Raw genomic sequence first — 26,795 nt, forward strand, 5'->3', positions numbered from 1 at the left:
CACGCTGGGACCTCCTGTCCTGGTGCCGCCAGAAGGAGGTGACCCCTGCGGTGTGGAAGGCTTGAGGAGGGTCCCAGACCACTCTGGTGGAGACCCTTCCTAGTGAGCTGTGGGCAGTGGGAGGAGGTAAACTAGACTTTTCTCTTGCATTTCTTTATTTTTTTCAAGAGGATTTGGCATATGAGATGCACGTTGAAAATTTTTTGATTTCTTTAGTGATGTGACACATGTGCTTCTGCTAGTACTCTGTCTTCCTCTTGTTTTTATTTTTATTTTGTCTGAGACAGAGCCTTGTTTACCGGGCTAGAGTGCCATGGCATAAGCCTAGTTCACAGCAACCTCCAACTCAAGCAATCCTCCCGCCTCAGCTGCCTACTTCAGCCTCCCCAGAAGCTAGGACTACAGGTGCCAACCACGATGCCTGGCTAAGTTTTTTTGTCTTTAGTAGAGACAGGGTCTTGCTCTCGAACTCCTGAGCTCAAGCAGTCCATCTGCCTCAACCTCCCAGAGTGCTGGGATTGTAGGTGTGAGCCACCGCGCTCAGCTTCCTTTTATTCTTTGTGGGCAAATGTTGAGCAGAAATCAATTCCAAACAATTTAGCCTTCCTACTAAAATTCACACAGTAATTTGAGACAGCTCAGTTTACATAATTTAAAACTAGGCCAAGGCTTGCTGACAAAGAAGAAATTGAATCTAGAGAAAGAATCCATACTGCAGAGTTTCCTGAATTTCTGAATTCTTGAATCCTCCAATTCCCAGGCATTGCCTGCTCTAAAGTGGTAGCTCTCCAGGTGTGCCTAAGGGTCTCTGGGGGTGGGGTGGGGTGGGGTCCCTGACCCTTTCAGGGATGCCATAAGGTCAAAATATTTTCATAATAACGCCAAGGTGTCATTCGCCTCTTTCTCTCATTCTCTCACAAGCATAAAGTGGCATTAAGTACACCAAACTCAGCACCCATGAGACATTAACTCCCACTCCCTTGATCCCAAGCCCCAGGCCATACTCAGTTTCTGGCATTGTCAGTTGGACTGTGGTAGGCACTTCTGTCCGTGGGAGCTAGTGTTTGCCCCTTTTGTGTCTGGGTCCTTCCGTCTCTCATGATGTTCAGGTTCATTCATGCTGGAGAGGGTGTGTAGCAGCCTGTAGATGTGGAGAGCGGGCTGTGAGACTGGCAGGGCCCTCCCAGCCTGGGGAACATTCAGAGAATGAGCCCCCAACTCTGCTCCTCCATTCCCAAAGCTGCCAGTTTCCTGTCTTCATGCTCCCTCTGCCCGAAGTCTCGCAGCCCTTTCTTTGTCCAGTTAACTATGCAGAGACCGTTGTGATCTTATAACATGTTAATGGATTTGAGTAGAAACTACTAAGTCACATAGTTCTTCCTTTGTTTTTGTCAATTGTTACCGGGTGGGTGAGATAAGGACCACCGACTCAAATTAGAATTTCAAAAAGGAGTCTTTTATTAACCACGGGGCTGTCTCCAAAGTCTGATGCAGACAAAGTGAGAGAGCACTGAGGGGTCTGAAGTTGGCAAAGGGCCAAACAGGTGGGCTGAAAGCAATTAGAAGCAAAAAGAAGTTGGCAAAAGAAGCAAAAAGCGAGCATGGGGTCACGATGACCTCTTTTACAGAGCGAACCTTGCTATTTAGCAATTTAGCCAATAGGTAACATAAAGGGCAGTTAGATACCAATAAGGTAACATAATGCAGATCTAGCAACGAATGGGTAAGTAAAACAGTTTGTCACAGCACTTAGCTCGTTAACTCTCATCATGATAGTACTTGGCCCATTTGTTGCGGCCTGATCTAAGAGTAATGTTACTTAGCTGAATGCCTGTCATCCTTTCAGAGTTACGGTGTTCTCATCTTTTTGGCCTTTTATCTTTTACCCTACCCGCTCCCCTGGTGTAAGTCGGTGGCGGGCGGTATCCGTCTTACGGGGTGATGAGGCTGCAGGCGCCCATCTCAGACTGCACACCTGACCTGGCCCTTCTTACTTCTTGTCATATGCTAATGAGCTGTGTAGAAACCATCCGTTCCCAATCATATTGTAAGACCAAAAGTAATGCCTTTTGTTTATGCTACTTCCCTGTAGAGAACACTGGACAGATACTATAAAAGAAAGCTGATTGTGTGCTTTGGTGCTGCCGCAGCCGTCGGCTCAGTCAGACCCCCGGTCCCATCCTTTGTTTCTGTCTCTTCTCTTATGCTGCATTTTTCTCAGTCCCCACCAATTCCACTCTGGTTTGCTCCCCTTTGCGGCGCTGATTTTCGACATGTATAGCCTACGGCTAGGAGGAGTGAGAGTTATAAGAAACACCTTGGTCAAAAGGGCATGGGGAGGGATTTGGTTTGCCTAACAAGCAGGAGAGAGCTAATGAGATGGGAGCTTTGGTGAACTGGCAGTCTCTGTACCTAGGCTGTTAGGAGGCACAGGATCGGCCTAGGCTGCAGGAGAAGGCAGTCGGGTGTGCGCTTTCTGTCACGGTCCTGCTTACTCTGACCCTCTCCTGCATCTCTCTGCTGAAGATCGCTGAGCTCTGCTATAGACTGCTAAAGCTCTATTCTTCTAAGACTGCCTTACTCCTGCTGCAGGAAGACAAGGCCCAACGGAGAGAAAGATCCCAAACACCACGTTTATAAGAGGAAGGGCTTTATTCACCGCGGGAGCTTAAGGCCTAGAATTCCAATTGGTCGCACTCTCAGACTGGCTTGGTCTTTCCCTTTTTATTGACAGTCAGATAGTTCCACCCCACAGGCACCCTTCTCACTGGCCAGTTTGAATCAAGCGGGAGATGCTAATCCAGCCCCTACAGAACTACAGGATTTCACAGAATTTGGAAATTTCCAAGTTCCAGGAACTTAAGTCTACAAATTCCCAAGAGCTGAGAAACCATGGAGAGGACCCCGCAGGTGTATCCTTGTGGTCTCCTCGAGAAGACCTGTTCTCCTGGACCTCACCCTCTCAGGTATCCTCTCTCATTCCCCCCTTTTGAGACTCCAATGTATTTTAATTTGGGGTCCCAATATCAGCTTGTTTCTGCAAGTGCCGATATTAATTACTTTTTAGCACTGACTTTTAGGGACTGTGCTTCCTCTTAGGTTCTCTACTCAGGCCTTAATAGGTGGTGCGTTAATATACGTAGGAGTTTTTACTTTTCCCTGTGACATTTTCCTCCCCCCTTTCCCAAAGTCCAAAGTCCAATCAAGACAAATCCCTCGAGGAGTTTCCTCAGGCTTCAGCCATGCGTTGACCAACCAGCTCCCAGTATGTGGCTGGAGCAGGGCATGTTGACTGTCTTAAAAGTTACCTTTATTTTCCAAGGGGCAGTGAAGCCCTATTCAGCCAGCTGTGATGACTCCAGGTGAGGATTCCTTTCACCTTCGCTGCTGTGCATGTGTTCAGAACTATGGTGTAAAGTCCGTTCTATCAGGGGGATCAGGTTCTGATTCTGGACCTAGACTTGGTCCCCTTGATTCTCCAGAGAGAAAAGATGTACAGACACAAAAGACTAAACAGAACACAGTTAATTACCCCAGTGGAGATTTTCCTTGTTACTCCTTTCTAGGGTTTTTGTCTGTTCAGTTCATTTTCCTTTAGGAGTTCCTGCTAAATTGCAGAGGATTGACAGAGGCCTCTTTGAACAACACCAGTGGCAAGGCCTGTATCCAATTAAGCTTTGCTTCCTGGCAGAGTTTACCAATTTCTGCTCTTATGGTCCTGTTCATGCACTTTACCCTGTCTAAGCTTTGAGGCCTGTAAGTTACTCAAAGCTTTAGCTTATTATTTGCACTCGTTCTGTTACGAAGGCTAGCCCATTGCCAAATTTAAACCAGAGTGGCAACCTAAATCTTGGAATGATTTCTCTGGACAATACTTTTACTACTTCAGGAATCCATTTTATCCTGGTGGGGAAGGCTTTTACCTATTCCAAGTCTGATAGACCATCACCAGCCAGTACTCTTCCCTCTAAACCTGGGCATTTCAGTGAAGTCTACCCGGAAGTCCTCAAAGGGCGTTGCTCCATACGACTAGATTCCTGGGGGTACCGCTGGTCTTGGCACGCGTTGAACTGGCTGCCGATGACACACTGTAGACTGACAGTTTTGGCCAGGGCTTCCAGTGGGAGATGTAGAGGTACTGGCCCAGCAACTTCATCAAACACTCCTGTCACCACAGTGGCTCCTAGAATCTGGGGGACTGCTACTCGTCCGTCTGGCATCTTTATCCATCCTCCCTCTGCTTCCTGGCTCCCCTCCACTGCCAACCATTCCTTCTCCTCCCGGGAGTAGATTGGTGAGAGCTCCGGAACCCATGGGGCCACGCGATGAGGGGAGCCACTCGCGACACCTGGTGCAGCTGGGAGGCAGCCCTTTTTGTCTCAGTACCAACCCTAGTGTTCCCCTTAGTGATGGTGGAAGCATCTCCTTGATGTCCACGACAGCTTGGGTATCCTCTCTCACTCCCTCAAAGACGGTCTCTTCTGCTAAGGTAAATAGCCCTCAGGCACCTAAGAGCAGTTGTTCCCAAGCAAGGTAGCTTAGCAGTCTGTGTCAGAGCCAGAGACCAACCAGTTCTAGTCCTGGGCCTGATAAGGGATGAATGTCACTGGCAAGGGTGTCAGAATTTTATTCCTTTCTATGGGTGATAACGTGCACTTTGAAGGAACCCAATATGTCACCACCTGGCTGCCCATGGGGCAGCTCACACCCCTGCCTTTTCATAGCTGAATAATATTCTTTGGGGTAGATAAGCCACATTTAGTTTTTTCTCCTGTTATAGTGATTTGGATGGTTTCTGCCTTGTGGCTACTGTGAATAATGCTGATGTGAACTTGAGTGTGTCTTGTCTGAGTCCCTGCTTTCAATTCTCTTGTGGAATTTCTGGGTCATATGATAATTTGATATTTAACTTTTGAGCATGTACTTGGGATTCTTGTGTTTAAAAAGATGTCCAGTTTTGGCTGGGCACAGTGGCTCACGCCTGTAATCCCAGTACTCTGGGAGGATGAGGTGGGTGGATTGCTTGAGCTCACAGGTTCAAGACCAGCCTGAGCAAGAGCAAGACCCTTTCTCCAAAAATAGCCAGGTGTTCTGATGGGCGACTGTAGTCCCAGCTACTGGGGAGGCTGAGACAAGAGAATTGTTTGAGGCCAAGAGTTTGAAGTTGCTGTGAGCTGTGATGCCACAGCACTCTACAAGGGGTGACAAAGTGAGACTCTTGTCTCAAAAAAGAAAAAGAAAAAAAGAAGGCCTTCCACTGGCTAGGAAGAGCTAGCCTGCTCCTCCAATGTTATAGCAAGGAGGCAGTCATTACAGGAAGAAGGCCTGGGACAGGGCCTGCAAAGCTACCAGCCGGAAGAAGGGACGACTGTTTCTGTGAGTGGCAGAAATTGTGCTGTTTACTTACTGAGGAACTGGGGAGGACATTGAGAAAGAAAGGGAGGAAATGCTGATACACAGCTAAAGCAGTGGCAGTTGGACACACCAGGGTCACCATCAGGCCTGTTGTGTGCGATGCGAGTCCTGTCCAGTCCTGGGGTTGGCCTGCTGTGTTCTCCAGCAGAGCCCATCATCTGGAGAGTTGCCTGGCACAAAGTTGTCTGCTGTGTTAACCAGTGACCCACCTCTTTAGTTGTTTCCAGAACAGCCTCTGTACTCAGGAAGGGAGAAAACCTTCCCTGCTGGAGGATGGTTGGCACTTTGTTGTCCACTGGCAGAATGCAGGGAGATATTTGGGCAGTGCAGCTCACCAGGCAGCGAGTGAGGGGTTTCTCTGTGCGGGATGGGCGATGCGGGCTGTGCGGCTGGGTGTGCCAGTGTACATACACTCTGTCTGGAACAGGGTTTGCAAACCACACCTGTGGTCAGTCACTTTTGTCGTCTTTTTTTTTTTTTTTTTGCTTTAACCATAAAGCTTTATTGGATACAGTCATGCCCATGTATTGTGGCTGCTTTGGCTCTGAAACAGCAGAGTTGAGTAGGTGTGACAGAGACAGTGTGACCTGCACAGCTGGAAATACTTAGCATCTGGCCCTTAAAGAAAAAGTGTGCTGAGGGAAGTTTGGGGCAAGGTCCTCCCTTGGGAGCAGGGATGCCATGGACCGAGACCCAGCTGTGGGGAACCCAGATGTACTCAGGATGTGGTGAGACAGCTTTCCCCCTTCTTTTGATAGCCGTTAAAAAAAAAAAAAAAAAAAAGAAACTTTGGGAGGAGTATAAAGAAAAGGCCACAAAGCTCATCTGGGACTGTTTTCAGGCACATCTGGTACAAACCCTGTTCCAGACCGCACACCCCACATGGCCCACCCAGGACAGGTGTGGTCTGCAGCCCTGTTCCAGATTTTAAGATTTGAGGTAGTGCATCGAAATTTTTATAGTGTATGATTTGCCTGAGGGCGAATGTGGTATGAACTATTAATTTGCTTTGACTGGACAATATCATTCATAGCTGTTTTTAATAGAAGGGACACTGTTAAAAAATGTTCTGCTGAGTGTGATGATGGGACCTTGTAATCTGAGGTATTCAGGAGGCTAGGGCAGGAGGAGCACTTGTGCCCAGTTCAGGCTGTGAGATGTCAGGGGTTGCATTCGTCAATAGCTACTACCATCCAGTGTGGGCAAAAAAGAGAGACCCAGTCTCAAAAAAAAAAAAAAAAGAAAGAAAGAAAGAAAAGAAAAGGAAGAAGTTCTCTGGCTAACTTTTTATTTAGAGAAGGAACTCTTTCTCAATATGAATAGTTTGGGAAATTAGAAATCTTTAACATAAAACTAGGACCCTTAGCACACTTTGGGAAGAGTGGAGCGTTGGGCTTAGTTGCAGGTGAGGAATGCAGACTTTTAGTCTATCAGGGACCATCCCAGTTTTGATTCACTCATCACATACTTCATTAGCACTAGTCATGGGGTAAGCTCTGAGCATTTATTTATTTATTTATTTATCATTATTATTATTTGAGATAGTCTCACTTTGTCATCCTCAGTAGAGTGCCGTGGTGTCACAGTTCACAGCAACCTTTAACTCTTGGGCTTAAGCGATTCTCTTGCCTCAGCCTCCCAAGTAGCTGGGACTACAGGTGCCCACCACAGTGCCCGGCTATTTTTTGGTTGCAGTTGTCATTGTTTGGCAGGCCCAGGCTGATTCGAACCCTCCAGCTCTGGTGTATGTGGCTAGTGCCCTAGCCGCTGAGCTACGGGTGCCAAGCCAACTCTGGGCTTTTAATTGTGAAGAAGACCTGACTTCCGTCCATAGGGTTGGGGTGACATCTGAAAGGCTATGCCTGTCTTTCCCAGAGGAAGGTGAAAGGTGTAAAGGGTGGCATCCAGAGATAGGCCTCAGAGGAGATGTTCAGGCCAAGTTTATTGAAAGGGGAGGAGGACCTGCCTGGGCAGTGCAAAGGCAGCCTTTCCACCTGAGGGCAGTGAGAGACCACTTTTATGTGGGGGACTAGGGGGTGGGCACATTCAATGGTTGCCTGTTAGGTTAGGGTCTTCTGGGGGGTGGGGCTTGCCAGATCCTTTGTTTTAGGAGATGAGGAGGAGTGAAAAGGGTTTTTTTTGTTGTTGTTTGTTTTTAATATATATTTTTTTATTAGGTTACAAACACATAGATCGTGTATACATTAATGCATTTATGGGGTACAGTGTGCTGATTTTATATACAATTTGGAATGCTTATATCGAAATAGATAATATATCCTACACCTCATTTACTTCGTTCAGTGGTTCTCAATCTTCCTAATGCCGCAGCCGCAACCTTTTAATACAGTTCCTTATGTTGTGGTGATCCCCAACCATAAAATTATCTTCATTGCTACTGTAGAAGTATAGAACGTACTACTTCATATAGTAGCAACAAAAATAATTTTATGCTTAGGGGTCACAACACGAGGAACTGTATTAAAGGGTTGGGGCATTAGGAAGGTTGAGAACCACTGACTTAATTATTATGTTAAGACGTTTATACTCTATACTTAAAAGGGTTTGAGTGGGACTGAGTTAGGGCCCCTAACAGAAGAAGCAGGTCTGGTAGGCTTTGATACTTCCTTTTTTTTTTTTTTTCAAATGAAGAAGTTTAATTCTGTTGCCAGGGCTAGAGTGCAGTGGTACAATCATAGCTCACTGTAACCTCAAATTCCTGCATTCAAACTACCCTGCTGCCGAAGTAACCGACACTGTAGGCACTTACCACTCTACCAACTGCTTATTCGTGTTTTGGAAAGAAACTGTCAAATTGTTTTCCAAAGTAGTTTTGCCATTTTACATTCCCACTGGCAATGTAGGAGAGTTCCAATTATTTCACATACTTGGCAACACTTTAAATTTTACCCATTCCAGTAAATATGAAATAGTATCTCCTTGGGAGGCTCCTGTGGCTCAGTGAGTAGGGCACCGGCCCCATATACCGGAGGTGGCGGGTTCAAACCCAGCCCTGGCCGAAAACTGCAAAAAAAAGAAATAGTATCTCCTTGTGTTTTCAGTTTACATTTTCTTAATGAATAATGATGTACATTCTTCTATGTGCTTATTTACCAACTGTTTATATTCTTTAGTTAAGTGACTATTAAACTCTTTTGACTATGTTGAAAATGGAGTCGTTTGCTTTCTTTTTCTGAAACTTCAGAGTGCTTTGGAGTATTATCTGAATACGGGGCATTCATAGGTGTGGAAATGTGGAGTGCTCTGTACTACATTGTGGATATGGGCCATTATCAGATGTATGATTGCAGATATATGATTGCACTGTCCTGTATTCTGGAAATGGGCCATTTTCCTGTATTCTGGAAATGGGCCATTTATGATACGTGTAATAGCAGAGTGCTCTGTACTATACTCTGGCTATGAGCCCTTGATCAGATGTGTAATTGGACAGTGCTCTGTGGTACATTCTGGACATGGGTCGTTTATTACAAGTTTACCTGTGGACTGCTGTATACTATATTCTGTATATGGGTCCTTTATCAGGTATGCAATAGGAGACAGGTATGCCCTGTAGTACATTCTGGATATGGGTCCTTCATCAGATGTGTAATTGTAGAGTGCTCTGTAGTACATTCTGGATATGGGCCCTTCATCAGATGTGTAATTGTAGAGTGCTCTGTAGTACATTCTGGATATGGGTCCTCCATCAGAGATGTAGTTGTAGAGCGCTTTGTAGTACATTCTGGATATTGGCCCTTCATCAGATGTGTAATTGTAGAGCGCTCTGTAGTACATCCTGGATATTGGCCCTTCATCAGATGTGTAATTGTAGAGTGCTCTGTAGTACATCCTGGATATGGGTCCTCCATCAGACGTGTAATTGTAGAGTGCTCTGTAGTACATCCTGCATATGGGTCCTTCATCAGATGTGTAATTGTAGAGTGCTCTGTAGTACATCCTGGATATGGGTCCTCCATCAGATGTGTAATTGTAGAGTGCTCTGTAGTACATTCTGGATATGGGCCCTTCATCAGATGTGTAATTGTAGAGTGCTCTGTAGTACATCCTGGATATGGGTCCTTCATCAGATGTGTAATTGTAGAGTGCTCTGTAGTACATTCTGGATATGGGTCCTTCATCAGATGTGTAATTGTAGAGTGCTCTGTAGTACATCTTGGATATGGGCCCTCCATCAGACGTGTAATTGTAGCGTGCTTATGTTTACAGTGTGAACATGGGCCGTTCATCACGTGGGTAATTGTAGAGTGCTCTGTAGTACATTCTGGATATGGGTCCTCCATCAGATGTGTAATTGTAGAGTGCTTTGTAGTACATTCTGGATGTGGGAGTCTTCATCAGCTGTGTAATTTTAGAGTGCTGTGTAGTACATTGTGAGTATGGGTTCTTTTTCAGATGTGTTATTTGGAGAGTGCTCTGTAGTATATTTTGGGTGTGGGTTCTTTTACCAATGTATAATTGGAGAGCACTCTGTTGTATATTCTGTATATTTGCCCTTTGTCAGGTGAATTGGAGAGTGCTCTTTAGTACATTCTAGATATGGGACCTTTATTAGGTTTGCATTTGGAAAGTGCAGCATAGAAATACAACAGTAGCAAGATAGCTTGGTATAAAATTGTAGCATATTGGCATTGCAGCCACCTCTTGGTACCCATTGCTTTGATTGTTTTGTCTTCGGTATGGTACTGGTAAAGGCAATCACAGTTCTTCAAAGAAATGCATCAGGACCTTTATCTCGCATATTTAAAATTTCTATTGACTATTCTGGTTGGTTATGGTGGCTCATGCCTGTAATCGTAGCATTTTCCAAAACCAAGGTGGAAGGATTGCTTGAGGTCAGGAGGTTGAGCTCAGCGTGAGACCAGCCTGAGCAAGAGCAAGACCCCGGTCTGTACAAAAAATAGAAAAAAACTAGCCAGGCATGCTCATGGGCGCATGTATTTCCAGCTACTCAGGAGGCTGAGGCAAGAGGATCACTTGAGCCCAGGAGTTTGAGGCTGCTGTGAGTTATGACGATACCATTGCATTTTAACCCAGGCAACAGAGGGCCCCTCACCCCCGTCCATCTCAAAATATATATATATATATATACATATATGTGTGTGTGTGTGTGTGTGTGTGTGTATGCAAAGTTCTTGTGTTGTGTGGGGCTGATCTTGGGTGCAAGGGTTTTGGCGCCCATTGAATGGAAACTTTGCTCAGCTTTACTTCCAGTCAGAACAGTGTGGGTTAAACCAACTCAGGTTTCTGTGGGGCTGTTGTTTCTGCTGTTAAGTGTTGTTCCTCTTCAATGGAGGACTCAAAAAGATTAATTTTTTTCTTAAAAATTAATGTGGACTGTCTGCCACAGCAGGCTTCATCTTTTAACATCGTCTTGTTCCTTCTTAAAATGAATTATCCAACCTTTTTGCCATCAAGGATCCAGGGATGGATTTCATGGAAGACAATTTTTCTACTGACCAGTGAGGAGAAGGAGGCGGAGCTCCAGCGGTGATGGGAACAAATAGTGGGGAACACCTGTAAATATGGATGATGCTTTGCTTACCTCTTGCTATGTGGCCTAGTTCCTAACAGGCCATGGACCTACTGGGTCAAGGCCTAGGGGTTGGGGACCACAGATTTAAGGCATTGTCCCCATAAATTTTGTTTTTTGTTTTGAGTAAGAGCCTGACTTTGTCGCCCTGCGTAGAGTGCTGTGGTGTCATCACAGCTCACAGCAACCTCAGACTCTTGGACTCAGCAATCCTTTTCCCTCAGCCTCCCAAGTAGCTGGGACTATGGGCGCCTGCCACAACACCTGGCTGGTTTTAGCAATCAGGTCTCACCCTGGCTTAGGCTGGTCTGGAACTCCTGAGCTCAAGCAGTCCACCTGCCTTGGGCTCCCAGAGTGCTGGGATTACAGGCGTGAACCACCATGCCCAGCTCCATAAACTTTTTGTAAACCATTCTTCCATTCAAGTTTTATAAATTTGAAGTATTTTTGCTTCCATTGTAGCAGAATTTATGTTGCTCTCATGGGGCTCTTTTAAGTCTTTATCCTTTTCAGTGCCTCAAACTATACCTCTTCAGACAGGATATAACAAATTAGTGTGAGTTTATTTGGGCATAAAACAGTTTTGAAATCCAGTGTTTCATAAGGTGTATTTCCTATGAATGTTTTGAAGACCCATTGTATTCTGATAAATGTTATGTGTACATTGGAAATGAACTCACAGCCTGCTGTGCCTGGGTGCACTGTTCTGTTACAGTAGTGGATGGTGCTGTCCAGGCTGTGTCCGTGCTCGTGCTCTGTGTCAGCAGTGGACGGTGCTGTCCAGGCTGTGTCCAGGCCGTGTCCGTGCTTGTGCTCTGTGTCAGCAGTGGACGGTGCCGTCCAGGCCGTGTCCGTGCTCGTGCTCCGTGTCAGCAGTGGACGGTGCCGTCCAGGCCGTGTCCGTGCTCGTGCTACGTGTCAGCAGTGGACGGTGCCATCCAGGCCGTGTCCGTGCTCGTGCTCCGTGTCAGCAGTGGACGGTGCCGTCCAGGCCGTGTCCGGGCTCGTGCTCCGTGTCAGCAGTGGACGGTGCCGTCCAGGCCGTGTCCGTGCTCGTGCTCCGTGTCAGCAGTGGACGGTGCCGTCCAGGCCGTGTCCGGGCTCGTGCTCCGTGTCAGCAGTGGACGGTGCCGTCCAGGCCGTGTCCGTGCTCGTGCTACGTGTCAGCAGTGGACGGTGCCGTCCAGGCCGTGTCCGTGCTCGTGCTCCGTGTCAGCAGTGGATGGTGCCGTCCAGGCCGTGTCCGGGCTCGTGCTCCGTGTCAGCAGTGGACGGTGCCGTCCAGGCCGTGTCCGTGCTCGTGCTCCGTGTCAGCAGTGGACGGTGCCGTCCAGGCCGTGTCCGGGCTCGTGCTCCGTGTCAGCAGTGGACGGTGCCGTCCAGGCCGTGTCCGGGCTCGTGCTCCGTGTCAGCAGTGGACGGTGCCGTCCAGGCCGTGTCCGGGCTCGTGCTCCGTGTCAGCAGTGGACGGTGCCGTCCAGGCCGTGTCCGTGCTCGTGCTCCGTGTCAGCAGTGGACGGTGCCATCCAGGCCGTGTCCGGGCTCGTGCTCTGTGTCAGCAGTGGACGGTGCTGTCCAGGCTGTGTCCAGGCTGTGTCCGTGCTCGTGCTCTGTGTCAGCAGTGGACGGTGCTGTCCAGGCTGTCTGTATCCTTGCTCATTTTCTGTCTCTTGTTCTGTTAACAGGTCATTGTCACACTCACTGTGATTATGAATCCCTCTTGCAGTGACAGCAGTGTTGGCCCTTGCATTTTGAAGTTTTGTATAAGGATTATGTTTTTGATCAGTCAACCGTTACATCATTATTAAATGACCTTTATTCTTTGTAATTTTGTAATATTTGATCTGAAGTGTACTTTGTGTGATGCTAATGTAACCTATTAATATAGCCATTCCAGCTACCTTTGATCAGCATTAACATGATACATCTTCTTCCATTCTTTATTTTCACCTATTTGCATCTATTTTAGGGGTGGGGAGAGGCGGAGTCTCACTCTGCTGCCCAGCTAGAATGCAGTGGCCTCAGCCTAGCTCACAGCAACCTTAAACATCTGGGCTCAAGTGATCCTCCTGCTTCAGCCTCCCAAGTAGCAGGAACTGCAGATGTGTGCCACTACACCTGGCTAATTTTTTTATTTTTAGTAGCGGCAGTGTCTTGCTTTTGCCCAGGCTGGTCGTGACCTCCTGAGTTCAAGTGATCCACCTGCCTTGGTCTCCCAGAGTGCTGGGATTACAGGTGTGAGCCAAGGCACCTGGCCTGTTTGCATCCTTTTATAAAGTATGAGGTTCTTTTAGGCAATATGTGACAATTTCTGCCTTTCAGTTGAGGTGTGTAGATAACTACATATGCGTATGTATTGATCAGGGAAATTTAATTAAAATCTATCATTTTGTCATTTGTTTTCTAATTGTGGCATGTTTCCTTTTTCCTTGGTTTTTTTTTTTTGTCTTCTGATTATTTTTTAGTCTATTTCTCCTTGGTTGGCTTATTTGCTTATACCTCTTATTTTAGTGGTATTCATCTTTAGCTTGTCACAGTCTAACTCCAAGTAATAGACCTGTAGTATCAGAACCTTAAGACAGCGTGCTCTGTTTCTCTCTTCCCAGCTTTGGTGCCATTGCTGTCAGAATTTTACTTCTGCACATGTTACAAACCCCACAGTTTAGCATACACGTTTTTGCTTTAAATAATTTAAGGTTGACAGCATTTTTCGTTTTCCTTTTAGAACTTCAAAACGCTATCTCATTGTTTTGTAGGCTATGTTGTTTCTAATGAGAAATATGTCATTTTTCTTTTCTTTTTTTTTTTTTTTTGAGTCAGAGTCTCACTATGTTGCCCTCAGTAGAGTACCATGGTGTCATAGCTCACAGCAACCTCAAACTCTTGGGCTTAAGCGATTCTCTTGCCTCAGCCTCCCAAGTATCTGGGATTATAGGCACCCACCACAATGTCCGGCTATTTTTTGGTTGCAGTTGTCACTGTTGTTTAGCTGACCTGGGCCATGTTCGAACCTGCCAGCGTTGGTGTATGTGACCAGTGCCCTAACCATTGGGCTATGGGCACCAAGCCAAGAAATCTGTCATCTTAACCTTTATCTTTGCATAATATATTTTTTCTTTCACTGCTTTTAAGATTTATTTCTTCCTTTCAATTCCAAGGTGACTTGGAGCCATTTTCTTGATATTTCTGGTCTTTGGGCTTCATTAATCCATTACAATTTGTGGGTTTATACTTTTCATTAAATTGGGAAATTTCTTGCCACTGTTCACTCAAGTGTTTTGACTGTTCCCCAGTTTGGTTGCATAAATATTAGGGTGCATGAAGTTGCACAGCTCGCCATGGTCTGCACTGTCCTGCCCGTTTCCATTTTGTGTTTTGGTTCAGAGAGTGTCTGCTGTTAACGTCTTCATGTCCCTCATCTCTGCGGAATCTAATCTGTTATGCTCCGCATTGTTTTTTTTCAACTCAGGTGTTGTAGTTTCATCTTAGGCAGCAGATTCTGAAAGGGTCAGACAGTATTTTCAGCATTGCAGGCCACAGAGTCTCTCTTGGCTGTACTCAAGGTTGCTGTTGCAGTTCAAAAGCAGACATAGATGGCTGGGTGCAGCTGCTCACGCTGTGATCCCTGCCCTCTGGGAGGCCGAGGCAGGTGGATCGCCTGCACTCAGGAGGTCAAGATCAGCCTGAGCAAGAGTGAGATCCTGTCTGTGGTGGGCCCCTGTCGTCCCAGCTACTTGGGAGGCTGAGACAGGAGGATTGCTTGAGCCCAGGAGACTGAGGTTATTGTGAGCTATGATGCCACGGTATTCTACCCAGAGCAACAGAGTGAGACTCTGACAAAAAAAAAAAAAAAAGAGCAGCCCTAGATGATATGTATTTGTGGCTTGGTCCCAATAAAACTACTTAAAAAACAGGTGGGAAGGGCATGATTTGGTCTGTGGGCTGACCAGACCCCATCTTCAGTTCAAGCCCTTGGTCTGTGAGTCCTCATCGCCCTGTTATAATTGTTCCCCCAAACCATTGCCAGTTCTACCTTGGTGCAACACAGATCCCACGTTACTTACAGGCTCAGTGGCCTCTGGCACCCTACAGCGTAGCAAATAAAGGTCAGAGTTATCTTACCCTCAGAGTCTCCAGGAACTGTCCATTCGTACACGTGCATACTTATCTGCAGTGATTCCCTGTCTGTCAGCTCGCAGTCTGCTTGATAAGCCTCCCCTGCTCCCTGATACTTTCTTAAGCCCTGCATTTTCTGGGGTGCTCTATTAACTCATGCACCTTCCAAAACCATCACTTTTCTGGGAAGCCCTGTTGAAGGCCTGCGTTCTGTAGGGAGCATTCCAGGGCCCTCCGCGGGAGGTCCTTTCTCCTCGCCCATGTCTCTGGGCATGCTCTTTGGAAGCTCCAGCACAGGCTGCCTCCATTTCCTCTTTGTCAGACACCTGTGTGCGTGTCCCTGAGGAGTTAAGGGGGGTGCCCTCTCCTCTGTGTCCAGTGCAGTCCATGCAGAGCCTGACTCGGCGCTTGTTGAAGGGACGTGTAGTGATTATTGTTGGGGTAGGGAAGTGTTGCTCCCTCGGTGCTCATTCCTCCTTTGGGACCGTGTGTGCTGGCCTTCTGAGGAGGTGGGCTGAGGGCAGCTGCTGGGCCTCCCCACCCTCGGTGGTGGCAGGGCCTGGCCACTCCCGCCAGACCTCCTGCTGCCCCTTCCTCACCTGCCTCTCATCCTTTGGTTCCACAGAGCTGCGGTGCAGCCCGGGGCAGTTTGCCTGTCACAAAGGCACTATCCAGTGTATCCCCCTGCCCTGGCAGTGTGACGGCTGGCCAACCTGTGAGGATGAGAGTGACGAAGCCGACTGTGCAGGTGAGTGTGTCTGTCAGGCAGCTGGGTGTCTGTGCCTCTCCTGCAGGCGGGAGCAGTGTGGCCTGGCGCCCGTGCTGTCTCCACGTGATGGAAAGTTAGTTTGAGCTGAAACCTTCCCTCTCTCTTTCTCCCTCTGTCTTCTTAAAAGTAGGTGCCCGACATAGGCAGATCCCAGTGCCTGTGAGATTGCAGGGCCTGGGCAGTGGGGAGCAAGTGACATGCCCAGGCTGCCACAATGAAGGAGTTGCTGCTGGCTCTGGATGTGTAGGGCCCTGAGAGGGAACACCTGCTGAGGTCTCCAGCCCCTGCCCGCTCTGGCCTCACCCTGCTCCTGGCTCTGGATGTGGGTCTCTTTTTAGACATGGCTGGGTCCCTCTCCCTCCTGCTCACTCATTCGCTAGTAACCTCGTACTCCTGGGATTTCCCTGTCCATGTGTAGCCTCTTACAGATGTAAGAAGAGGCCATAAAAGGTCTAAGTCGTTTTCCACCTGGGTTGCGCCCCAGCACCCTCGGGGAATCTGACATACCCTACACAACAGTGCTCACTACATCCGTTGTCCTCAACTTGGGTTGGCTGAGAAGTGCAGCTTGTCGACCACATGTGCACACACAGGCTTAAGACTCTGCCTGGTTCTCGTAAAGCCCCTAAGAGGAAGGTGTGTTACCCCAGCTTGAAAGTCACAGGCCTACTTGCTTGGTCTGTGTTCAGACTCCTTCAGTCTAGCAGAGGTCTTCTCAGCCAGCTTGACCATCACTGCTTCCCTTTCGGAGGCTCAGCGGACTGTCTCGTCTGCGCACTAATTCATAATTTCCTCACTGCATGCTTCCTGTGTGCGTTCTGTTTTCTTGGAATTCCCTTATTCTGTTCCTGCTTAGACAAATCCTCCTGTCTCTCTAGGCCTGGCTCAGTGCTGCTGTGCTGAGAGGGCGGCTCTGGTCCCTCTGACTGTTGACCTCTGCCAGCCCTCCCTGGTCCTCTCTTATACCACCTAGAGCCACCAGCATTTCTCACCGTTCCTGAGGGGTCAGGCTTGAGTTCTCCTCCCAGACCACAAGCTCCCTAACAGCAGGAGACTTTTGTCCTTCCTGGGTGGAACCTGGCATAGGACATGAAAAGTGTCCTGTGATTCCTGAAGACCAAGTGTTGAGGGAAAACTAATTCATACCAATTAGAGGATGGGGTTGGGCATCAGATAGAGGAAGACATCTAAGCTTGGGATAGTCTGTGAAGGGGGTTCAGTTCCAAAATTAGAAGCAGAGATGGTTTGGGCAGCCTTTCTTCAGTCTGTCTGAAGAATGTTGCTTACCGGGCAGCATAATTACCATCCCTGAGCCTGCTGCCCTTCAGATTGTGCATGTCTGTGGGGGACGGCATCCCAGTCAGGAGCCCCGGGACAGCCTGTGTCTGGTGGCCCACCTGGTGGCTCCTTCAAAGCCCATTGTGTAGGAAGCAGATGTCCCATGGTCAGCAAGTATTGGGCACCACATGGGTGTGGGTGGAAGCTCTGTGGCCTGCTCACAGGGTGAAACCTGACCCAGCCTCCTGGAGAATTTCCCAAAGAGAATCAAGTGGTTCTGGGCGGCTCTCACTGGAAGCGTGGCTCACTTGCTGTTCAGAGGTGCTGCTGGCCGTGCCTCTCAGGCTGTGAGTGATGACTGTCCTTTTACAGACACCAGACATGGTCATAGCCACTGTGGGGCTCCTGTCTTGTCCTTCTCTCTGGGAGCTGTGGACTTGGTGAAGGCGAGGAACATTGCTGACTGCTCCACTGGATTGTGCTCCTGAGCACAGAGTGGGTCAGCTGGAACAGGGCTGATTGCTCTTCTGGACCGTGCTCCGAGCACAGAGTGGGTCAGCTGGAACAGGGCTGATTGCTCTTCTGGACCATGCTCCTGCGCACAGAGTGGGTCAGCTGGAACAGGGCTGATTGCTCTTCTGGACTGTGCTCCTGCGCACAGAGGAGGGTCAGCTTGGTGCTTGTTTTTGGCTTGAAGTTGCATAGGTTGCCATAGTTTTTCCACAGACAAAAATATAAAATCTACCCTATAGAAGCCCAGGATTGTGAGTGGCCTGCTTCAGGACGGGAGCAGGGAGGGCAGGATGATGGGGAATGGTGTGTGCAAACTCCTGGAGGGGTGTGTGTATGTGTGTGGGGGGGCGATGTTGGAGCAGACTGAGGAGACCATTGCTCTGTCAGGGTTCCCCTGGCCTCCCCTGTGTCTGCCCTGTGGTGTGGAGAGTGTCACAGTAGGGGGTAATGGGGGTGGCAAGCAGATTGATTTCTGATGATTCTTAATGTTGGGATTCTGAGAAATTTAAGTTATAAAAATGTACAGACAGGCCAAGTGTGTTGTCTCACACCTATAGTCCTAGCACTCTGAGAGACTGAGGTGGGGGTCATCACTGGAGTCCAGGAGTTTGAGGTCACAGTAAGCTGTGATCATACCCTGCACTCTGCCCTGGGCAACACAGTGAGACCCTGTCTCTTTTATGAAAATATACAAACAATATAGGACTTCTCATCTCACTTCTTGAATTAATGACTGTTGAAATTAATGTCCTTTCTTTCCTAGTTTACTTTAAAAGAAATTTAAAAAAAATTGCGGATATAAAGTCCTCATTAACATTCTCCCCCCCCCACACCAAATAAAAAAAAGAAGAAAAATCTTTGAGGGGAATGAAGAGGATCAGCTGATACTTTTGTTCCAAAAGCTGGGGCCTTGGTATGTGAGGAGCCAGCTTAAACAGCCCCACAGGGAGCCCAGTCACCCTGTCTGATTTAGACCATAATGTCAGGATTTCTAGAGCAACCACACGAGGTTATTTCATTGCCCTGCTGAAAGCATGCTGGAAAAAAACATAAAGAGTATAAAACCACGGAACAAAGAAAATGAGAGAAGCTGTAACAGTAGACCAGTAACTTCAGCATGCTTTTGAAAGGTGGCAATCAGTGGTGTGCTGGACTCAGCCTGGGCCCTCTGTTCCTTCCCACTGCCTTCCCTGTCTTTCAGGGGCTGGAAGGCGGGATCTGTAGCCCAGACGGCCCTGCCAGCAGGCTTCTGGACATCATTCGCCCATGAAACACACCTCAGAAAATGTAAGAAGTGGCAGGGAGACAGCGCCCTTTCTTCCTAGGGCAGTGGTGCAGGTGCCTGGACTCAGACCCCCACTTGTTTTCACAGCAGCATCTGCGTTCTCCCCTTCACCAGCTGTCTCAGGGCTGCAGAGCAGCTGTGATATTGGCAGCAGTGTCCTGCAGTTTCCTAACCTGTGGATGGCAGCAGTAGCTTCAGAGGTGAGGTGGAAAGCCGGAGGTGGGCCACTTCTGCTCACATTCTATCCTTGCCAGTTGTTTTGAAAACACCTGGTTCTCTGTATTAAACCCTTTGAGTTTGAAATGGCTAGCATGGTTTCTGTTCCTCTGATGGAGCCATAATTGATATAAATAGGAATTGACAAAAGATGTATACAATTTTTAAAGGGTAAAAATTTATAACTTTATTAAGGGACATTAAAAAAGACTCGAATAAATAGGGACAAGATGTTCTTGGCTAGGTAGACTCAGTATGGTAAAGCTTCTTGTTTTGATCTTTAGTTTCAGTGCCTCTTCATTCTGAAGCCCCCAGAGTTTGATGGGGCAGTGTGACAAGTTCATTCTAAAATGTTGAGAACTGATCTTAACGTTTGTAGGTCACTTTGAAGGAGAATAAGGACACAGCACTTGATCTGCCGGTTCAAGGCGCACTTTAAAATTGGCTCGTGGAGAGTGAATTGGCTAGTGAGACTGAGCTGTGAGAAACAGACCCAGGAAACTCGAACATGGCAGAGGCAGAGTCACAGAGCTCTGGGTGAAGGATGATGACTGTGCATATATAGTGCTGTGACCAGCACAAAAGGGTAGACCCCCAACTTAGAACAAAGAAGAATCAGTTAAAAAAAAATCAGTCTGGAGTAAATTAAAACCTTTCAGAAGACAATCTAGAAGCGCATCTTCACATGACTTTGATAGGGGAGGTTTTATTGATTCTTTTTTTTGAGATAAGAGTTTCACTTTGTCACCCTGGGTAGAGTACTGTGGTGTCATAGCTCACAGCAACCTGAAACTCCTAGGCTCAAGTGATCCTCTTGCCTCAGCCTCCCAAGTAGCTGGGACCACAGGCATCTGCCATAACACCCGGCTATTTTTAGAGACAGGGTCTCACTGTAACTCAGGTTGGTCTCAAACCTGTGAACTGAGGCAGTCCACCCACCTTAACCTCCCAGAGTGCTGGGATTACAGGTAAGAGCCTTGGTGAAGGTTTTTTTTTTTTTTAATCATAAATAAATATTGGCTCTAAGACAAAAATGACCAATGTTACCAGATTAAAATTAAGATCTTTCCTTTATTAAGAGACACCGATAATGAATATGAAAAGATAAGAAGATACTTGCAGCACTTCAGCTTGTAGAGGACTATGATGGAGCCTGTAAAGAGCTCCTCATAGGGACAAAGGCAGAAACTGGCATTGCCTAGAAAAATTAGTAAGAATAGTGATTAAACTTAGAAAAACAAACCGTGCTGTATGTGTTCCATGGACTACTATTCAACCACAAAAAGATGGAGACTTTACATCTTTTGTGTTAAGCTGGTTGGAGGTGCAGCACATTCTTTTTAGTAAAGTATCATAAGAATGGAAGAACAAGTATCCCGTGTGCTCAATACTAATAAGAAGCCAGCAGATGAACTAATACACGCCCACAGAAGAGAAAACTCAATTCAAGTTGGAGGGGGGATTGGTGTGCTTCCACCAACCGGCACAACGTGAGGGTCTCCTGGGGGTGGGACCAACTACAGCAGGGCCCTTATCTAACAAACTCAGATATTGTAACCTCATCGTTGGACCCTTATGTTAATTTCAAATAAAAAAGAAATGCTCAACAAACTAGGAATACCGGGAAGCTACTTCAGCATAATAAACACCATAGATATAAAACCTATAGATGAAAAAAACAAAACAACAACAAAAAATACCCTGTAGATGGACTGACAACTTTTTAAAATTTTTATTTATTTATTTATTTATTTTTTAGAGACAGAGTCTCACTTTATCACCCTCAGTAGAGTGCTGTTGTGTCACAGCTCACAGCAACCTGCAACTCCTGGGCTTAGGCAATTCTCTTGCCTCAGCCTCCCGAGTAGCTGGGACTACAGGTGCCCACCACAATACCCAGCTATTTTTTGTTGGAATTTGGCCGGGGTCAGATTCGAACCCACCACCCTCGGTATATATGGGCCGGCACCCTACCCACAGTGCCACAGGCACTGCCCTGGACTGACAGCTTTTTCTTGAAGATGAGGGACAGCCGAAGGACACCTGCTTTGCCAGTTTTTATTTTTTTATTTTATTTATTTTATTTTTATTTTTTAAAAACAATTATCTAGTCCATGCACAAAAGATGAAAATGGTTATTTCATCTCAGTTTACAGTGGCCCACTGTTATTTTATCCCATGTGTATAACTGCTCATGCTTTCCCAGTTTTGTTCACCACAGTGTTGGAAGCTAATTGCCCATAACAATTTGGCAAGAAAATAAAGGCAGCAAATTAGAAACAAAGGAGCCAAATTGTCCCTATTCACAGATAAAGTGGTGTGGTTTAATATGTAGACAACCTTAATGGTTTGACAGAAAAACTTAGAACTAATAAATGGATTCGGCAGAGTTGCAGGACAGAAAACACAAAAATCAGTTGTTTTTACATTAACAATGAATACTCTGAAAAGGAAATTAAGAAAGAAGTTCCATTTATATTAGTATCAAAAACAATAAAATACAGATACTCTTTAACTTAATGACAGGGTTATGTCCTTAACAGGGTTAAGTCGGACTATTATACAATTAGATCATGTACCTGAGAATAAATTTAACTGGGTGGCACCTGTGGCTCAGTGAGCAGGGCTCCAGCCCCATATAACAAGGGTGGCAGGTTTGAACCCGGCCCGGCCAAACTGCAACAAAAAATAGCTGGGTATTGTGGCGGTGCCTGTGGTCCCAGCTACTTAGGAGGCTGAGGCAAGAGAATCGCCTAAGCCCAGAAGTTGGAGGTTGCTGTGAGCTGTGATGCCACGGCACTCTACCAAGGGGGATAAAGTGAGACTCTGTCTCTTAAAAAAAAAAAGGATAAATTTAACCAAGGAGGTGACAGACTTGGATGCCAAAAACTATAAACAGTTAAAAGGAAGACACTAATAAATGGAAAAACATCATGTGCTCATGAACTGGAAGACTTTAAGGTGTCAGTACTACCCAAAGTGATCTACAGATTAACTGCAGTCCTTTCCTTTAAATTTCACATTAATATGAGGGTACAGTTGATTGGGTTACATTGTTCACATTTCTTAGGTGAAGTTGGGTTGCAGTTGGGTCCTTCACCTGGGGCTGTGCTGTAGACCCTTACATTATGCCATTAGGTGATAAATGCAACCCTTATCAAAGTGCCAACAGGGTTTTCTGCCAAAGAAGAAAAATTTATCCTGACATTTATATAGAATCTCAGTAGTACTCGAACAGTCAAAACAATCTTGAAAAAGAACAAAGTTGAAAGCCTCATACTTCCTGATTTCAAAACCTACTACCAAGCTAAATAATTAAAACAATGTGGTGTTAGCATAAGGACAGACGCATAGACCAGTGGAATACAATACAGAACCCAGAAATAAACTCTTACATATAATGGTAAGATTATTTTCCATGAGGTGCCAAGACCATTCAGTGGGGGATAGGGCACCCTCGTCAGAAGAATAAAGTTGGGCCCTTTGTAACTAATGATGTACAAAAGTTAACTCGGGATGGACCAAGACTTAAATGTGAGATCTGAAGCTATGAAACTCAAACAAAGGGAAAGCTTTATGACATTAGATTTAGCAGTGATTTCTTACATGTGACACCAAAAAATAAGCAGTAGAAGAAAAAATAAATTGGACTACATTAAAATTTAGTTTTTTAGATGAAAACCGATCATTTTATTTTAATAAGGGTACAATTCCAAGTGAAAGTGTATTTAAGCAGACCCAGTAACCTTCCTTTGAAATAACGTAGTATGAAATTTGAAGTATAAAGAAAAATATGTTGTTGACAGATAGTTGAAAAAATAGATCAGAAAGTTTTCCATTGTAACCTTACTCTTTTGTATCTTTCCGTTCTCTGTGTCTTTGTCACTCTTTGGATATTTTAGGCTTTCTTTTTCCTCATTAACTATTAATCAGAAAAATCTTTATAGACATCAACAGGAGAGATTATTCAGACTACATTCTTGACCACTGTACACTAAAACTTTACAATTACACTTAAATAGCAAAAATTCAGCCATTTGACAATTTAAGAGAACATTCTCTTAAATAATTCCTTTCGCAAATAGAAATTAAGAGTATAATTTTAGATGGCAGACTATCTAAAACAATGTTTTTAAGGTTTCTAAACTCAGGCCTATTTAGTTATAAAGATTTAGCCAAGTATTACTTAAAAAAATTGTATTCAAGTATACAATAAAAGTATGCAATAAAAGTATGCAATAAAATGTATACAAATGTATACAAATGTATACAAATGTATACAAATTGTATACAAATGTATACAATAAAAGTATGCAATAAAATATATAGATATCAATTCTGATCTGATATCTTTTGACAATGTATACACCTTTCATGTGTGTTTAACTTTATAAAATTTGGACAGAGTTTTCAAAAGTAGTTGTTAAATTGCACCAGCACTAAATGAGCATTTTAGCTGCTCCATATTTTTGCTGATATTTCCTGTGTACTTTAAATACATTAAAATTGAAAACTTCTGTTCATTAAAGGAGGCATTCAGCAGAGTGAAAAGGCAGCCTCCAGAGTGGGAAAATTTGAAAATCGTGTATCTGATAAGGGGCTAATATTGAAAATAGAAAAAAGAACTCCTACAGCTCAACAGCAAAACGCAGACAGCCCTACTAAAAATGGGCAAAGGAGGGCGGCGCCTGTGGCTCAAGGAGTAGGGCGCTGGTCCCATATGCCGGAGGTGGCGGGTTCAAACCTAGCCCCGGCCAGAAAAAAAAAAAAAAATGGGCAAAGGACTTCAACTGACATTTCCCCAGAGAATATATACAGATGGCCAGCACGCACGTGAAATGTGCTCAGATCAGTAATCACTGGAGACATCACTGGAGTACCCACTGCCGTCAAACAGGAACGGCTCTTGTGCGGTGCGTCAGGAATGTGAAATGGTGTGGGCACTGTTACTGTACAGTGGTTCCCAACAAGATTAAAAATAGACCCACCATTACCAGTTCCACTTCTGGATGTGTGCTCAAAAGAATTGAAAACAGGGAGTCCACACATACTTATATCCTGTGTCTATAGCAGCAGCATTCAGCAGAAGCCAAAAGATAGGAGCAACCCGTGTCCATCAGCAGACGAATGGGTAAACAAAATGTGGTTGTCCTTACAGCGGGATATTAGCGTTAGGAAGGAAGGACATTCCGACACATGCCATTGCTGATGGAGGAACCTTGCAGACATTGTGCTCAGTGGAATAAGCCAGTCACAAAGTAACGTACTGTGTGGTTGTACTTACACAGGTACCGAGGTGCTAATGTTCACAGAGACGCAGCTGGGGTCTGGGGAGGAGAGGAATGGGGAGTGAGAGTGAAGACAGGAGACTTCTGGAGATGGATGATGGTTACTGAACAATGTGAAAGTGTTAATACTTAATGCCAGTGAACTGTATGCTTTTAAATGGTTAAAATGGATATTTTATGTTTTTTTTTTTTTTTTGTGTGTGTGTGTGTGTATATTTCTTTATTTTTATTTTTTGCAACAGAGTCTCACTATGTCACCCTGGGTAGAGCACTGTGGAGTCATAGCTCACAGCAACCTCAAACTCCTGGGCTCAGGCAATCTTGCCTCAGCCTCCCCAAGTAGCTGGGACTACAGGTGCCTGCCACAACACCTGCCTATTTGTTTTTTTTAAGAGATGGGCTCTCGCTCTTGCTCAGGCTGGTCTTGAACTCGTGAGCTCAGAGTGCTGAGATTACAGGCTTGAGCCATTTTGTCTTCCGAACGTGAGCAGAAAGCTGTGACAAGGAACAATTGAGCCAGAAAAAGCCATTATAAATTAAAAATGAGTCCAGAAAATGGAATATCTGACAAGGGTTTCGTTAAAGAAAACAGAGAAAATGGGAATGGAGGGAATAAGCAAAGAAATCACGTAAGAAACTTTCCCAGGCTGACTGACTTCAGTGGCTCACGCCTGTGATCCCAGTACTCTGGGAGGCAGATGCCAGAGCATCACTTGAGCTCAGGAGTTTGAGACCAGCCTGAACACGAGCAAGATCCCATCTCTAGTAAAAACAGAAAAAAATAGCTGGTCGTTGTAGCAGGCACCTGTAGTCCCAGATACTTGGGAGGCTGAGACAAGAGGATCTGTTGAGCCCAGGGGGGTTTAAGGTTGCTGTAGAAAGGGACACAACAGGAAAAATGAAGGCCAGAGGTGCTTTTTACTGGTTTTCAGGTAATGGACTGTACAATTATAATGGTGTTTGGTGGTTTATTAGCATATTCACAGGCTTGGGGGGGCCATCACCACAGTCGATTTTATTTTATTTATTTATTTATTTTTGAGACAGAGCCTCAAGCTGTCTCCTGGATAGAGTGCGGTGGCATCACAGCTCACAGCAACCTCCAACTCCTGGGCTCAAGCTATTCTGCCTCCGCCTTCCAAGTAGCTGGGACTACAGGCGCCTACCACAACACCTGGCTATTTTTTGGTTGTAGCCATTATTGTTTGGTGGGCCCGGTCTGGATTCAAACCCACCAGCTCAGGTGTATGTGGCTGGCGCCTTAGCTGGTTGAGCCACAGGCACTGAGCCACCACAGTTGATTTTAGACTATTTTTGTCACAGAGCAGGAACCAGGTACCATTAGCAGGCACTCTGGTTTCCCTGCAGCCCCTGGCCCTGGCCACCCTCATCCAGTTTCTGCCTGTGGATTTGCCTCTCAGGCACATTTCATAGAGATGGAATCACACGATATGCAATGTTTAAGGACCGGCTTCTTCCACTTAGCACAGAGTTTTCCATGTTCAGCCGTATCACTTTCTTTTCGTTTGTTTTTAATACCTATCTCTCTCATGCTAGTCTTTTATAATTTTTAACACCTTTATCGAGATATAATTTATATAGCATAAAATTCACTGGTTTTAAGGGTGTGCAGTTCAGTGATTTTTCGTGAATTCAGAGTTCTGCAGCCAACACCGTAATTTTAAACATTTTCATTAGCCGAGAAAGATCCCTTGTGCCCACTGCAGTTACTCGCTGCTCCTTCGCAGTCCCAGGCGGCCGCGTCTGTCTCTTGTCTCTTGTGAACCTGCTTTCCCTCAACGTTCCCTGCAGTTGAATCGCGTGGTGAGCGTCATCTGTGGCTGGCTTGTCTCACTCAGCATGAGGTTTTGATGTCCGTGCGTGCTGCAGCCTGTGTCAGTAGTTCAGAGTATTCCTCGCCATGCAGTCCACCCTTCTCACCCATTCACTGTGTGGTGAGCTGCCGGTTCTGGGCTATGACAAAGAACACTGCCGTGGCCCACACTGTACCAGTTTTGTGTGGACACGCCCTTCATTTCTCTTGGGTGAATACTTGGGAGTGAAATTTTGGGGTCATTTGTAAATTTAGGTTGAACTGTTTAAGAAATTGCTAAACTGTTTTCCATTGTGACTCACATGTTTTTGTTTTATTTTGTTCTGAGATAAGGTCTCTGATCCGTCCTAGAGCTCCATGGCATTGTAGCTCACGGCAACCTCAAACTCCTGGGCTCAAGAGATCCTCCTACCTCAGCCTCCCAAGTAGCTGGGACTACAGGTACCTGCCACAACAACCGGCTATTTTTAGAGACGGGTCCTAAAAACCCGAACCTGATCTCGAACATATGAGCTCAGGGTAATCCA

General features: G+C 46.0%; 1 protein-coding gene and 1 non-coding gene across 2 annotated transcripts in view; one reads left to right on the forward strand and one right to left on the reverse strand.

Annotated features, from left to right (window-relative positions):
- The window catches only part of DGCR2 (DiGeorge syndrome critical region gene 2), an 85,499-nt gene that overhangs the window by 23,812 nt on the left and 34,892 nt on the right, over nt 1-26,795 (forward strand). Inside the window, exon 2 of the mRNA XM_053587515.1 lies at nt 15,711-15,833. Within this exon, the coding sequence (XP_053443490.1) occupies nt 15,711-15,833 (123 nt within the window). The remainder of the gene's footprint in view (nt 1-15,710; nt 15,834-26,795) is intronic.
- LOC128585231 (small nucleolar RNA SNORA20) lies at nt 21,248-21,426 on the reverse strand. The gene has a single exon (XR_008379956.1). It is a non-coding gene; the product is annotated as a small nucleolar RNA SNORA20 (small nucleolar RNA).

Source organism: Nycticebus coucang, chromosome 4 (genome assembly GCF_027406575.1).
Source record: "Nycticebus coucang isolate mNycCou1 chromosome 4, mNycCou1.pri, whole genome shotgun sequence".
Taxonomy (NCBI): Eukaryota; Metazoa; Chordata; class Mammalia; order Primates; family Lorisidae; genus Nycticebus; species Nycticebus coucang.